At 37.0% G+C, this 13,656-nt stretch overlaps 2 protein-coding genes and 1 non-coding gene across 10 annotated transcripts in view; 2 read left to right on the top strand and 1 right to left on the bottom strand.

The window, feature by feature from the left end:
• The window catches only part of LOC128885108 (protein furry), a 22,210-nt gene extending 9,418 nt beyond the window's left edge, over positions 1-12,792 (bottom strand). For 3 of the 7 annotated variants that reach the window (XM_054138917.1, XM_054138920.1, XM_054138922.1), the window contains exons 1-24: positions 12,656-12,792; positions 12,025-12,111; positions 11,834-11,875; positions 11,331-11,507; positions 11,077-11,261; positions 10,822-11,021; positions 10,545-10,754; positions 10,270-10,489; positions 10,048-10,185; positions 9,734-9,968; positions 9,258-9,661; positions 8,468-9,179; positions 8,223-8,393; positions 7,967-8,156; positions 7,705-7,881; positions 6,361-6,507; positions 5,868-6,038; positions 5,657-5,806; positions 5,406-5,575; positions 5,064-5,335; positions 4,845-4,999; positions 4,411-4,574; positions 1,285-1,494; positions 560-696 (exon numbers count right to left, since the gene is read on the bottom strand). In XM_054138917.1, the coding sequence (XP_053994892.1) occupies positions 560-696; positions 1,285-1,494; positions 4,411-4,574; positions 4,845-4,999; positions 5,064-5,335; positions 5,406-5,575; positions 5,657-5,806; positions 5,868-6,038; positions 6,361-6,507; positions 7,705-7,881; positions 7,967-8,156; positions 8,223-8,393; positions 8,468-9,179; positions 9,258-9,661; positions 9,734-9,968; positions 10,048-10,185; positions 10,270-10,489; positions 10,545-10,754; positions 10,822-11,021; positions 11,077-11,261; positions 11,331-11,507; positions 11,834-11,875; positions 12,025-12,034 (4,647 nt within the window). In that variant the 5' untranslated portion in view covers positions 12,035-12,111; positions 12,656-12,792. The remainder of the gene's footprint in view (positions 1-559; positions 697-1,284; positions 1,495-4,410; positions 4,575-4,844; positions 5,000-5,063; positions 5,336-5,405; positions 5,576-5,656; positions 5,807-5,867; positions 6,039-6,360; positions 6,508-7,704; positions 7,882-7,966; positions 8,157-8,222; positions 8,394-8,467; positions 9,180-9,257; positions 9,662-9,733; positions 9,969-10,047; positions 10,186-10,269; positions 10,490-10,544; positions 10,755-10,821; positions 11,022-11,076; positions 11,262-11,330; positions 11,508-11,833; positions 11,876-12,024; positions 12,112-12,655) is intronic. The other 4 variants (XM_054138919.1, XM_054138918.1, XM_054138921.1 and 1 more) reach the window with 4 other exon arrangements.
• On the top strand, positions 131-203 carry Trnaa-agc (transfer RNA alanine (anticodon AGC)). The gene has a single exon. It is a non-coding gene; the product is annotated as a tRNA-Ala (tRNA).
• Positions 1,812-4,550, top strand: LOC128885110 (thyrotropin-releasing hormone receptor-like). Of its 2 annotated transcripts, none has more exons than XM_054138925.1 (4): positions 1,812-3,789; positions 3,898-4,099; positions 4,171-4,337; positions 4,429-4,550. In XM_054138925.1, exons 1-3 carry the CDS (start codon positions 2,899-2,901, stop codon positions 4,272-4,274), a joined length of 1,197 nt encoding a protein of 398 aa, XP_053994900.1. In that variant the 5' UTR covers positions 1,812-2,898; the 3' UTR covers positions 4,275-4,337; positions 4,429-4,550. The 2 variants fall into 2 exon arrangements, with proteins under 2 accessions (XP_053994900.1, XP_053994899.1); XM_054138924.1 differs by having other exon boundaries at positions 3,892-4,099.
• Positions 12,793-13,656: the final 864 nt, after the last annotated feature.

The raw sequence follows: 13,656 nt of genomic DNA, 5'->3' as shown, positions 1-13,656 counted from the left end.
GAGCGCTCGCTTAGCATGCGAGAGGTACCGGGATCGATACCCGGCGCCTCCAAAATCCTTTTTCCATCCTTTCACCATAAGTAGATCACGTTGCACCTTAAAAATGACACGTGAATTAAATCAGATCGACGGGGGCGTAGCTCAGATGGTAGAGCGCTCGCTTAGCATGCGAGAGGTACCGGGATCGATACCCGGCGCCTCCAAAAGTTTTTTTTATTTTTAATAGCTATCTAGAGGCAGGATACCCTTTTTTCACAAATAAAATACTATTCTGAATCGCCCTGATGATCAACTAATTAATTAGTGTTTTATATCGCGATGATATCTTGAGCAAACAAGCAGAACGCCAATCACATACGGAAATCGATCAAGTCAATTACAATGTCGCTGCGATGCTACCTTAGACCAACAGTTAAGTATTACATAGTTGTTTACACAGGTGAACCTTTCAATCGTTCTCTTAAACTGTTGACCAATTTGTTTCGAGACTGGGTTAAAGTTAGTTTGATATGGAAATGGGATCATTTTTCAAATTCACTGTATGTTTTGATAACGTTACCTGGTAATAACTCAATGGATTTGAGGGTGGCGGTACATTAGGGTCAACCAGTTCCATGTTGTGTAGCCAGGGTAACAAATATTGGAGTAACAGCTGCCGAACTTCCCTTCTGGCTGTTTGAAATCTGTGTGTAATTTCTGAAAGTGATACACAACGCATGTATATATTATGCGTGTAACTTTGCTCGCGCTTGCTGGTAACTTTCTTAGTGAAATATAAGTTGCTTTTGCATGTGCTAGCATTGTGGTATTTGGGTCAGTTTTCGGTGTGATCTTTAAATGGATTGCTCGTTCTGTATATCGTTCCTAAATGAATTTGACCACACGTTATTTTCTGCTCTACATACTATGTCAAAACTCCGTAATACAATGTACCTATGTTCCTCTCGTTATTCAAACGATTAAGCTAAGAGATTAGAGTTTGTACATGTAAAGTGTTATCCGAATTCTGCCCGTTAATGTAATTTATTATCGCTCGCTGGAACCGGTGCTTGAAACTGCGATGACAAAACATATTTTCTGTGCAAACATACAAACTGAAGAAAGGGGTATTAGGCGGAGTTATAAATGGATGAATTATTTCTAGCGGACTGCTAGTAAAAGGTTCGAGTTGGTTAATGTACTCTTGCTTAGAACTCTATAAGAATATTTCGAGTAGTTGGTGCATCCCTCATCTAGAGTGATCGATGAAAACGTTTTCGTCATTACGGGGAACAAGAAACTCACCACTGAACATAGGCATCGTCAATTCTGGGTGTAGCTGAGCGAGTTGACGAGAAAGATACATCTGATTGCGACAATAGGTGGTTGATAGAAGTACGTCGAGTGTCCCACCCTTAATTGTACCATTCGAAGATATCCCACCGATAGGATTACTTTGTTGTCCTGGAGCAGAAATGGCTGTGGTTGATGAACCACCAACGAGATCATCTTGACCTAAAACACAAAACACGATAAAATTACAGTACTTCATTTCTGCAAGGTGGACTATTAAATATTTTTGTACGCTAGACTGATTAACTCGTTATACATTCCTCAACGTACATTCTCTTATTTTATTTTAGGTGAGATCTGTTGTTTTTCTCAGTTTCCTATTGAAAACAATCAATCGACAAATTGATCGAAACGTTCGATATTAAAGAGCGAAATGTTTTAAATGTGATGCTATAGCGCAACTTGTTATGATTTCGAAAATTAACTTTCATCTTTTTTAGGGTTTCAAGCAACCGGCAAGAATTCGTACAACGCTTTGGTGCGCAGAAGCTAAATGCACTGGACTTTATCAGGAACGGTTGCCGGTGCACCATGCAGAAATAGTCGAGACGCCATCCCGTTCTATACTACTTATACTTTCTCAACTATTATCCGGAACTATTCTCTTTTTCTTTCCAAATAAACAATACTTCGAAGGAAATTTACTTTATCAGTGAATACTTTCAGTGAAACTACATGTGTACAAAGTACGAATTTAAATCTAAACAAGTATCTTGTACCTTTCCAAACCCGTTTCAAACGTTTGTTGTAAAATTATAAACAAATCAATTGTGCGAATGACTATTACCTTCAAGATCGACAAGTAAACATAATATATAAATGAGTTCAAAAACAAAAAGTGTCGAATAAAAATGAAGTAAACACAATCACTTAAACGATTGCGTTTTTCAATTATTAAAATGTATTTCCATGCTGTTAAGTGTACGGTGAATCGTGTGAAAGGTTTGGCAAATTGCTAATTGTAAATTGAATGTCCGTTCAGTGTGCGATGATCTTTCAAAGTTCTACAGAATTTTCCAATTAAAATCGCGCGAAACTTTGCGCTCGTTTCAAGGAACGTAGTAAAGTATGGACTTCTTCATCAACACTTTGAAGACGTTAAGTGGATTTGGCTGCTCTCCAACACGGTTTTTTTTTAACGTTAAACAAACGGCTCTGCGTGTAGCATAGAATTCTTTGGCTCGCGTTAAAAAGTTGGTGAAGGATTCTAACAATTAGAATTCCTACAGGGAAATAACAGAAAGGTCACCGAAAGTGATTAATAAACCGGTAAAATTCTTCAGTGAATCAAACGCGTTATCGCAACTGAGAAAATGTGTTAACTCTTCTGAGAATGATAAAACATGTTAAACGAGGAATAAACATTGTAATCCTGATTCTCGATGAAATTATTTTTAAAAGACAAATGGTGTCCGATAAATTGATATTGCATAATCGCATTATTAGAGCACTAACAGTATCGCGTAACATTCTTCGTTCTAAGTTTGTTCCAAACAAAAAATAACTAGTCCGATATGCTACACGTGGAAGATATAAATCCACCTAAGATGTATTTCTATTTGCGGGATGTCAGTTGATGAACGAAAACATAAAATATTTTCGAACGTCGCGCGTCATCGTAAACACTCCGGCACCGAACGAGGCAGCGACGGAATCTCCTTGTTCGAAATCATCGCAACGAAAATGGTCGAGCTGATAGAAAACATATTTCGAGGCGTTCAATTTTATTATACACCGTTACTGGTGTACTTTGGCTCCCTGGGGAATTGCCTCTCCGTTATCGTATTCTTTGGAACGAAACTGTGCCAATACTCGTCGAGCATCTACCTGGGCGCACTGGCCATTAGCGATACCGGTTTTCTCATATCAGTGTTCGTGGTTTGGCTGAACATGCTGGAAGTTGGCCTGTTCAATCGACCAGGGTTCTGCCAATTTTTCATTTATCTGACCACCTTATGCAGTTTCATGAGCGTTTGGCTGGTCGTGGCGTTTACTATCGAACGATTCATAGCCGTGCAATATCCGCTCTATCGCCAATCGATATGCACTGTGGCTAGGGCGAAAACGATGGTAGCTATATTGACAGGATTGGCAATGATCTTATGTAGTCCTGTCTTGTGGTTTTCTACGCCAAGTTCCCAAAATAAGGAAGACGGCAACGTGACCGAATGCGGTCACTTAGCCGAAGGGCTGGAATCCTGGGCGACCGTTTACAATATCATCGACACGGTATTGACGTTCGCGATCCCGTTTGCTGTGATCGTCGTCCTGAACGTGCTGATCGCACGGGCTATCTATAGGCATATTAAAATTAGAAAATCGCTGACCATCGAGCCGCAGATAGAATCAAACAATCTGGCGCAGACCAAAATTACTAAGATGCTTCTCGTCGTTTCCAGTGTCTTCCTCTGCTTCAACTTGCCCGCGTATGTCTTTAGGATCCACGCATTTCTACATGTACGTACCGCCTTAAGATTTAAATATATCTTTTCAAGGATAATTAGATTTCAACTGAATAAAATTTTGCCTATCTATGCCTTGGATCTACAATGAAAACAGTTTCAGGGGAATAACGCAGCACCCCGTTCGGTGGAACTGGCGCAGCAAGTTTGCAATTTGTTATTCAACACCAACTTTGGGATCAATTTCATCTTGTACTGTGCCACGGGACAGAATTTCCGAAGAGCGATACGATGTATGTTCTTGAAGCGGTTTAGTAAGAGGAACGTGACTATAACGCAGGTGTCTAGTCATGGATCGCAAAAAGGTCATTTTTTGTCGGACGTTTATATGACAAGTACGATTAATTAATACTGAGAAAGTTCTGTTTGTTCACAGTATCGAAGTGTGTGCCGCAAAATAGCACGACAGTGCGTCGACACGCGATCGTATTTACGGAGCCATGGGAAGAATTTCACGAGCTAAACGTTGTCTCGCAGTAAAAGATGTTACGCGTATTTGAAACATCAACACGATGCTGAAATCCTTTTCTTCAAGATATTATTGTATGATATTTTACACGTAATATCGCTATGAGGTTACTACGACGAAATGAGCAATTACATTTTATAAACGTACCGGTCTCCGGTTCCGTAGTTGGAAGAGGACCCACGTTCCCAAAAAATCTTTGATCGAGCAGCTGAAGAAGTTGAAGCGCTGCGTCGTGAACTGGAGCACGAGGACAACCCGTACTCATCAGAGTAACATTGATGATACTCGTATAATGATCGCAAGGATATTCTCTATAAAAAGAGATTAAACATACTTCGTATTATATTTCTGCATGAAAGGGACAACGAAATATTTTGTACTCTCTTATAATGCCGTCCAACGAATAAAAACCTTTTTCATATTTTGCATAAACAATTGTGTTTGTGCTTTAAAAGGGAACACCCAATAGATATTACAGAAAAAAATTCGTGTTGGACAGTGTAATTTGATGTCACTTTTTAAAATAAACTGTTTGTAACTTCAAATATTTAAATACTTAGAGATGTGTGTGTATCGCTAACCTTGCACTAAAAATGGTTGCCAAGGCAAGGAAGCAACCATCGGCTACTTGAGGAGCTCCGGTGTAACATCGATCTACTACCCAATCGAGAAGAGTTCCGATGTCTGGGTTACATTCCAACAATAACACCACTGTTTCCCGGGCGAGGGCATATATCTGAGAAATATTGAGCATGTAACATTAAACGTGAATCATGCACTACGAACAATCTGATAATTACTTTCTCATCCTTGCTGGCTAGTAGTAAGTCCAACCACTGGTACAATATTGCTCCCTCTTCTGAAAGAGACTGGGGATTGAAACAAGGCCCGCAACACAATAAACCGCTCATAGCTTGCAGTGCTGAAAGCTGTAGTTCTGTACACGACTTTTCTTCTTCGTGCAACGAGGATGTACTCGAAAGAGGTCCGCCATAAGGACCAGCCCAACTAGCGAACAGCATAAACAAGTTCCGTCTTAAATCTCTCTTTAACAAAGTATGACACGTTTCCACTGAAATAAAAGGAATAGCAGTTACTCGAAAATATTATTGAAAATACTTCCTCAGGCATAAGTTACTTACATGAAAAGCTCTTAATCATTTTCCTAATAAAATTGCAGAAGTGTAATTTTATGTCGCGCACTGCAGGTGCTTCTTTATCGGTTTCGTTCTCCAAATATAAACGTGCGCCATCGATGTATTCGACGAACGTTGAATGAAGCGATTGTGTCTCGCGATCCAATACTGCAGGGCTAAAGAAAAAATATGCAATAGAAATAACCGCATAATAAGATTCACTGCATAGCAAAATATGAATGAAATTAAAGACTAACCAGATACCAAATGTTCCATATTCCGCAATTAATTCTAGCACTCTTACTAGTTGCAATCTTAACGCATCTCTTCGTCTTCGACGTCTCATATTTTCTTGTTTACGATCAACTGCTTCCCGAATATAAGGAACTAGTTCCTCCATCAAATCTCTGACAAGCAATAACCATTGTTTAAAATATGCCATACTTGATAACTCTGCCATTTACTTACTTCAAAGCATCGGAGTTTACTTTGCCAATAGCTTGCACAGCGGCATCTCTAACATCGACCACCTCGCATCTCAATAGGGGTACAGTTAGTTTGTACAATGCCGCAGGACTTGCATTTGTACCAGGTGACTTGTTATCGCCTCGTTCGGCAGAAAGGCTATCCGGCGAAGAGCTACGAGTAAGTTCAAATATTGTCATTTATCGGACTGATCTCCTCCTAGTTGATCGACACACGCTAACAGACACACAGATCGTGCGCGACTGATAATTTAAATATCTGATTAAAGCGATCGGGAACGGTCGTAACGCTACGTAAGGAAAGTAAATAAAAATATACATGTAGAGATAGTGATTAGGCAGGAGCTTGCATCCGAGCTAAAAGACTTACAAATAAATAAAGTTTCATTCGAAGAAAGTAGTGCAAATTACCAACGACCGTTTAAATCCCGGGTGACTTCGAAGCATGGTCGTTCGCAATGGTTAATTAGGCTCACCTGGTCCGCTTATGCCTGGTGTAGATGCCGGAAATGGACGGAACGGAGAACCGACCCGGCAGGGTCTGCGCCCCGCCGAGATTCTCCAGGCTCTGACTCAACTCCTTACTCATGCACAACACACCAAACTCCACCGTATGCTGACCACTAGAGTATGCAATACAGTGTACCACCAATGCTCCTTGTATCAGACATTATTTACTGCTCAGAAACTACTACTCTAAGATCCAGATGTACGTGTGCGAGACAGTGACCAGTGGCATGCGAAGTAGGATGTTATAGAAGAATGAAAGCGAAATGTGCGTTTAACAAAGTGTGTGAAATCAAGTTCCGCTCCCGAGTGCAAAGCGCGGCTTGGTACAAATTGGTGCTCCTCTGTTTCGTTGGACGCCTTACGTTACCACAGTGTGGAGGCAAAATGATAGGACACTTTATATATTTCCTTCTCTTACAAAATCAGCAGGTGGGCTAACCAGGCCTTGCACTTACAGAGGACTCAAATTTACACCAACAACAAAAAATGGTTATGAAATTTGTATACTCTCACAGTCAGCTTTTGACTTGACAAATTTTTGTGCTAATTCAAACTAATTATACGCTAATAAGCTATCAAGTAATTGGAAACTATTCGAATGATTAGCAAGTTTACTACCATGCTTCACATATATATGTGACAGTGATGACCAAATGAAGTATGAGACCAATATATCGCTATATTAAATACGAATAATGTTTAATAGAATAGGTATTTCGAGTGTTCTATCATTTTCTCCTGGAATGTGGTACGACAGAATCTCAGGGACAAAGTGCAGAACAATTCAGAAAATATTATGTGAGATTAGACATTCTTGCGTTATATCAGATATTAGATGTACAAATTGCCACGTGCGTGCCACAGCAGAAAATGCATGTCATAACCGAGAATTATTTTATGTTCCACTGAGTGAAACACTGCAATTTTTATTAGAACAGTTCGAAACGAATGAACACAAGTACCCATAAAGTATTTCCATGGTACAACAGACATAAGCAGACACTACCCCACACCAATTAATACCAAATAATAGTAATTCCACCTGATAATCCATTTCTTATGAATACACATAAAGCTCTAATGATAAAACTGTAAACTCCACAATGTAATATATGGTTTGGATCTATCATTGATTTTTACAAATAGAATTAATGTAATCTTAGAGCTATATAACTAATACACCACTGGGCAGTATATACTCAACCCTTGCGTTTTAATATAATAATTTTAAACTTGTTCAAATGAATAAATAATAATGAAATGATATGATACTAATCTCTTCCTGCAATACTGTCTAATTGTCAACTTACCTGAGACTGAGATCTGGACTGGCACACCGTACAACTGGACTTGGCACTGGTGGTACAACTCTATAACCAAAGGTTAAATAATTCTTCCAAACATGCATGTAGACGTCCCTTTCATTTACGGGTTTTCGAACAGCAGTTGAACTTCTTAGAAGAGAAGCTCTGTTATCATTGACAGGTCTGAAAAGAAATAGAAACGGAGACTTTTATTTTTGCGAAGTAGAGAATATTTTTACTACTTTTAGAAGTGTTAATATAGTCTTACGTGGGATCAATTACGGAGAAGAGAGAATTTATTCTAGTAAAAACAATAGGCCATGAATGTGCAACAGCAGTGGGACACATCGTGAGTACTCTATCTTTCTCCAAAAATGCAAATAAACAAGTCCCCCATGGATCTGCTCCATTTAAATTTAAAGAAGAAGAACTCTTTGTACTAGTATCATCGTGAAGGCCTGAAAAAGATGAAAATATTAATAAACGTTACAAGTTTGTTGACAATATAATAATATCACCCTTACCTGCTGTCCACACACAACTGCTTCTTTCAGCTATCCATTGAAGATCAACATTAGAAGTCGAAGCAGCTGCCGCTTTTTCTGCAGGTGGCAGCATATGATAACACTTTTCCAAAACCACGGGGCAACAAGCATCTATTACATCGATTACAGACTGATCGTCTTCCAAAGCTCCTAAAGTACGTACGCATTTTTGTTAGAATTTGATGCTTTTAAATTAATTTCTACCTGTATGTAACTAAACTCACCCAATGTCTTCAATAAATATTTGACTTCACGTAATATATGAACAGCTATTCTTCGAGGATAAAGTCGACAATTACAAAGCATAACCAATGCAAAGCCTTCTACTAAGTGAAAGACACTCGAGACAGGCTCTATTTTCTGTCCTGATTCACTCTTTTTAATAATACCGTCTGTACGTGCGTTTGTTCTTGCACTATCTGCTGTTTGCTCCTTCGATCTTATACTCGGACTTGTTAATGCATTTTTCCAGCTAGTAAGAAGTTGCAGGAGCATTCTCAAACCATTATCGACAAGTTGTGGAAAAGTATCCTGGACATCTCTAGCAAGGAATTGAGTGAACCCAAGAACAACATCCTGCCTCCAATCAGGAAAATCTAATACTAAAGTTTGTAAACTTTGATATGCTAATCCGCGAAGCTCTTCGTCCATATGAACAGTTAAACGAGATAATAAATCAACTAATTCAGCACCAGTCATTCCATCAGGTATTAAACGAGGAACCGCGGCTACGCAAGTTCGAAACAGATCTATCCTAGGTTTTCGTTCACCAGTGATCATTTCGTCTGGTTCTTTATTCATGTTTTGGGTACTTGTCATCATAAGAGGCCTCCCGTAATGAACATCTAAAGCTCGTAATATATCCACGAATACTCGTCGAACATGTGGAAAATATGAAGACATTCCTATACTTCTTGCTGTATCCTCAGTCAACATCTAAATTTTATAGAATTATATTTTGCAATGAAAATACTTGTTCACTGAATTGTAGACATAACTATTTGTCATACTTACTTTATTGAGGAACGTTTTCTTGACGCGTATCGTATTACCGCTAGGTAACACACCCATTGTACGGGGCATAGGGGGTTCTCCTTCCTTTTGTTGCAAACTGTCAGCAACAACCAAGAAAGCTCGAAGCCCGATGCTCATACGTTCAGGAGTTAAAATTATTTTCACTGGACGACCCACAGACAATAAATCAAACACTATTTCCCGCATCGCAAAATCTAATCTTTCTTGCGCAATAAACTGAATGATTTTTACAAAAATATTCAGTGGAGTATCGCGTGGTACTACAGCCTTTGAACCTTTAGGAAATAGAGAATTCACTATGCTTTGCAGTCTACTTTGAGTAGCTGAGTTACTCTCACATTTAATACGTATCATATACACCCATAGTAAACGATACAACGCCTCTGAAAAATAAATATAAACAATATACAGAACATGTCAGTATATAAAAACATTTTCTACTTTGAGTATCATACCCAAGGCAACACGACACATCTTAGGATCCCGATTCTTCAAGTGTGAAAGGCACATTGCTAAAAAGTAATGCCAATTTTGCAAGAAAAATATTTTCTGACTCACACACAATAAACAAGTTACAAGTGGAAAAAGCGCCAATCTATGTTTTGATTTGGTACACATATCTAAAGTTGTAGAATATAACATTTCTACGAAATTTTTTAAGCAAGGTACGTTAACTTCGTTTTTTACGGCCTGAAATATAATGCTAAATGTTAATTAAATATACCGATACATCGATATATATATATATTGCATTGTATGATAAACTTACAGCAGCAACAGGAACTAGTATCTCAACAAAAAGACCAGCCAAAGCGTGTTTAACGTCTTTATCTTTTACTTCTAAGAAATACTGTGCACACTCCTGCATAAATTGAAATGAGGCCTCGAATTCTTCTATAGGTACCATCTGTATATTTGCGTAATACATAGACACATTTATAAATTCCTGATAAATGTTGAACTTGTAGAGTAATTGCTAACATTTAATTACCTTTACTCGGAAAAATTTCATTCCCATCAGTAATGAAATAATACTCTGTGTAGTATGAGGTCCTGGTTCTTTAGCACGCAGATCTTTCAATTCAATCATAAAACGTTTCCTAACTGACATAAATCTAGACTGTGCAAGCACTCCTATTACTTCCGCGTAAAGGTCAGCAATGATATGAATATTTGCTGCATTTGGTTCATTTTGAATACTGAAACACAAACTGTATGTGGAGAGAACATAAAGGAAACATTCTGCAAAAACTTATCATTGCTTACCCTTCTCTGTATTTGAAATGTTTAAATGCTATGTTTTCGATATAGGTTACTAAATCTTCATGACCAGGATGAAATGGTAATTGACGTAGTACTTCTATTAACATTAAACAAAATATAAATTCAACTGCAAGATCCCTCCGTTCCTGAAGTAAGTCCGCTTCGCTTCTTTCAACTGTTTCTACGCTTCCCGATACTATTGTATACATGATGCTGAAATGAACTACTCATTAGGAAATTCTCACAATCTTCAGTAGAACTTTTCAAAATATTTTCATACCTTTTTCCTTTTTGATCTTCTTTGCCAGGAGCATGCTTTTTCTGATCGCTGCCTTTATCAACCAATTGACGTTCATACCAATTAAATAGCGCTCGCAAAATAGAAGGCAAACAATGTTCTGCAACTGAACCAAATGCAGATAAGAGTTGGTCAAATTGTGGATCTTCACCTCTTTGTAAGACTTTCGAAAGTGCTTTCTCCTGTAAGATAGCCATTATTAGAAACAAAAAATTATCAAACAAACACATCGCTTACATGTTCTGTCATGACTGCCTCCATTTTTTTCTCTGCCTGTGATGTAAATTCTGCGAACAAGGTACGCATTACAAACTCTCCTGGTCTCAGATCCATATCTCCTAACTGTTGAGGCTTGACTGTTTCCTTTTGAGCACCCCACGGTAACACTACAGTTATTGCACTCACTCTACTGGAACTCGACTCTAAAACACAATAGACTTTAATGTTTATTCATATTTTGTTACTTACAATAATATAAATTGTATATTTACCATTGCCAGAAACCGAGGTACTGGCAGTATGAATGCTAACAGCATCGCTGCTTTCTCCTTGTGTTGTTCCATGAACGGTAAGTAGATCTTGACAAGGTTCAAGTACACTTTGAGAAGACAGTTCTGTTGTTGTTTCATGCAGTCCTTCGCCATGTATGGCTCTGGGTTCAGAGGCTTCTGATAAAAATAACAAATTTATGCATTGGGAAATATTGATAGATTTCCAGGAATGTTATTAAAATAACTGAAAGGGTATTTCAAACACAAAATATTCTGTACGATAAAATCTAAAAGCTACTACTACAGAAATATTCACAGTTCTAACACTAGTGATTTTGCATGATGGTAGAGAGACTAACAGATGAAGCCCCATTCTGTAACGTAACAGATGCCTACAATGAACACTAACTTAATTATATTAAGCTTGATACTTGACTTTCAGTACATGGAAATTTGAAAAGAACTGACTTGTATGAAAATGAACAATGAGAATCAAAACATACCAGTTTGTGCCTCATTTCCAGGAGTTGGTTGTGTTTCTCCTCCTACAATATAATAATTTAATATGTCATATATCTCTCTCAATAGATGTATATCATTGTGTATGTATATAAATAAATGTATTACTGTGTGAACACAAGAGATATCAAATTTCAAAAGCTATAATGGATTGTACACAATTATATTTATTAACCTTCAGTCATATTGCTTATGTATGCCTTATCTTCAGGCAATATTAATGCTCAGTAATGTCATGTTGTAGGTAGGCAGCATTTACATTCTAAAACAATACAGAAAATGCATTATATAAGCCACTTCTTTTAACATTTACTTTTTCTACAAATACAAAACAAGTACAAAAAAAATAGATAAAGACATATATACATATATATATATAGATATAGATATATATCAGTACACATAATATTGTTTAATCCATTCATTTGAATTTTATCTTGGTGTCGGTTATCATGACATCTGATGCATATTAGCGCTTATCATCAATAATACTTATCAATTATTACAGTTACAAAATAACACAATCACGTTGGATATTCATACATTGTCACAAATATTTTAAAAACGTATAAGGTTTTAATTTCTGGTTACCACAAATAATAACAGATAAAGAATGAAATATACGTATTATTCAATTAAAGCTTAACAAAAACGATAGATCGTGGAAAGCCATAACCTGAGATAAAAAATTATTTCACTGTAAAACGATAAATCAAATAAACAATTTCACTGCATCGTTACGTTATCATCATCGATAGATAACCGATAGATAATCAAAACTTCTTAACAGTAGGCGCGTTGTTTACCATAAAGTGCCGTAGAATCGTAATTTAATTGTAAGTCTGACGTTTCATAAATGTCCGGCTTGATTCGTATGTGTACTTCGCAGTTTCATATTCCACACGTTCCTTAATTTAATATGCTTTCAATAGAACCACTAGAGGGTGTTAGGTCTACAATTATGCATTGAAATCTTGTAAAATTCATTATTAAACATATCTGTCGAGGACTATCTATATGTTTAAATACATTTACGCTATAAATATCAGTAATTCTAAAGTATGAATCTCAATAGATACATTTTCAATGCTCCTACTAAATGACATTAGGAATTCCATTCTATTCCAAAGAATTTACGAAATATAGATATGAAATAGATAATTTATCAACAATTTCAACGTAATCTATTTTGGTAAGGATTGACATTGGAATTGTACTGTTATACCGACAGTAGATATTCTATGACAGAAACCTTAGAACGTGGCGTTAGTAGTACCAATGTGTGAAGCGACCCTGACAATGAAGCACTTTGCTGTTTGAAGAATGCTAATAATTACGATCTCTTCGACTATTTCATAGAATAATATTTTCCTTCTTGGCATGAAGGACTTTAACCAATTAAATATTTACGAGGGTAAAACAAAAATTTCTTTATACTACACAGAGAAGAATAAACGAAAAAGGTTTGATAAATGACACTTCTGTGTCGGTAAGATTTATTAAAAATATTTAGACTCGTTATTTAGAGCAAACAGTGATAAAAAAAAAATTTTATTTTACGTAGCCGAAAAGTTGAGCAATAGAAAATAAAGGTCACATTTATTTTTATATAATGCAGCTGTTCATCGATAACAAGGGCCAAATCACGTCGTATTTTTCGATGCGGACGAACATCTACATGTAACCACACAATCTTATCTTTTCTGGATTAACGAAATTATGTGCAATAAAAGCATGAAATGAATAAGGAAACGAATAAAATTTGTTGTAAATACAGGTTTGCACGATTCGTCAAATTATTTGTCTT

The sequence above is a fragment of the Hylaeus volcanicus genome, chromosome 2, assembly GCF_026283585.1.
Source record: "Hylaeus volcanicus isolate JK05 chromosome 2, UHH_iyHylVolc1.0_haploid, whole genome shotgun sequence".
Taxonomy (NCBI): Eukaryota; Metazoa; Arthropoda; class Insecta; order Hymenoptera; family Colletidae; genus Hylaeus; species Hylaeus volcanicus.
This window is presented reverse-complemented; position numbering and strand designations above follow the sequence as displayed.

Coding starts and splice junctions, on each gene's coding strand:
- LOC128885110 (XM_054138924.1), top strand. CDS start 2,899: ATGTCAGTTGATGAACGAAAACATAAAATATTTTCGAACGTCGCGCGT. Junction 3,790..3,891: donor GGATCCACGCATTTCTACAT/GTACGTACCGCC, acceptor CAATGAAAACAG/TTTCAGGGGAATAACGCAGC. Junction 4,100..4,170: donor TAGTCATGGATCGCAAAAAG/GTCATTTTTTGT, acceptor GTTTGTTCACAG/TATCGAAGTGTGTGCCGCAA.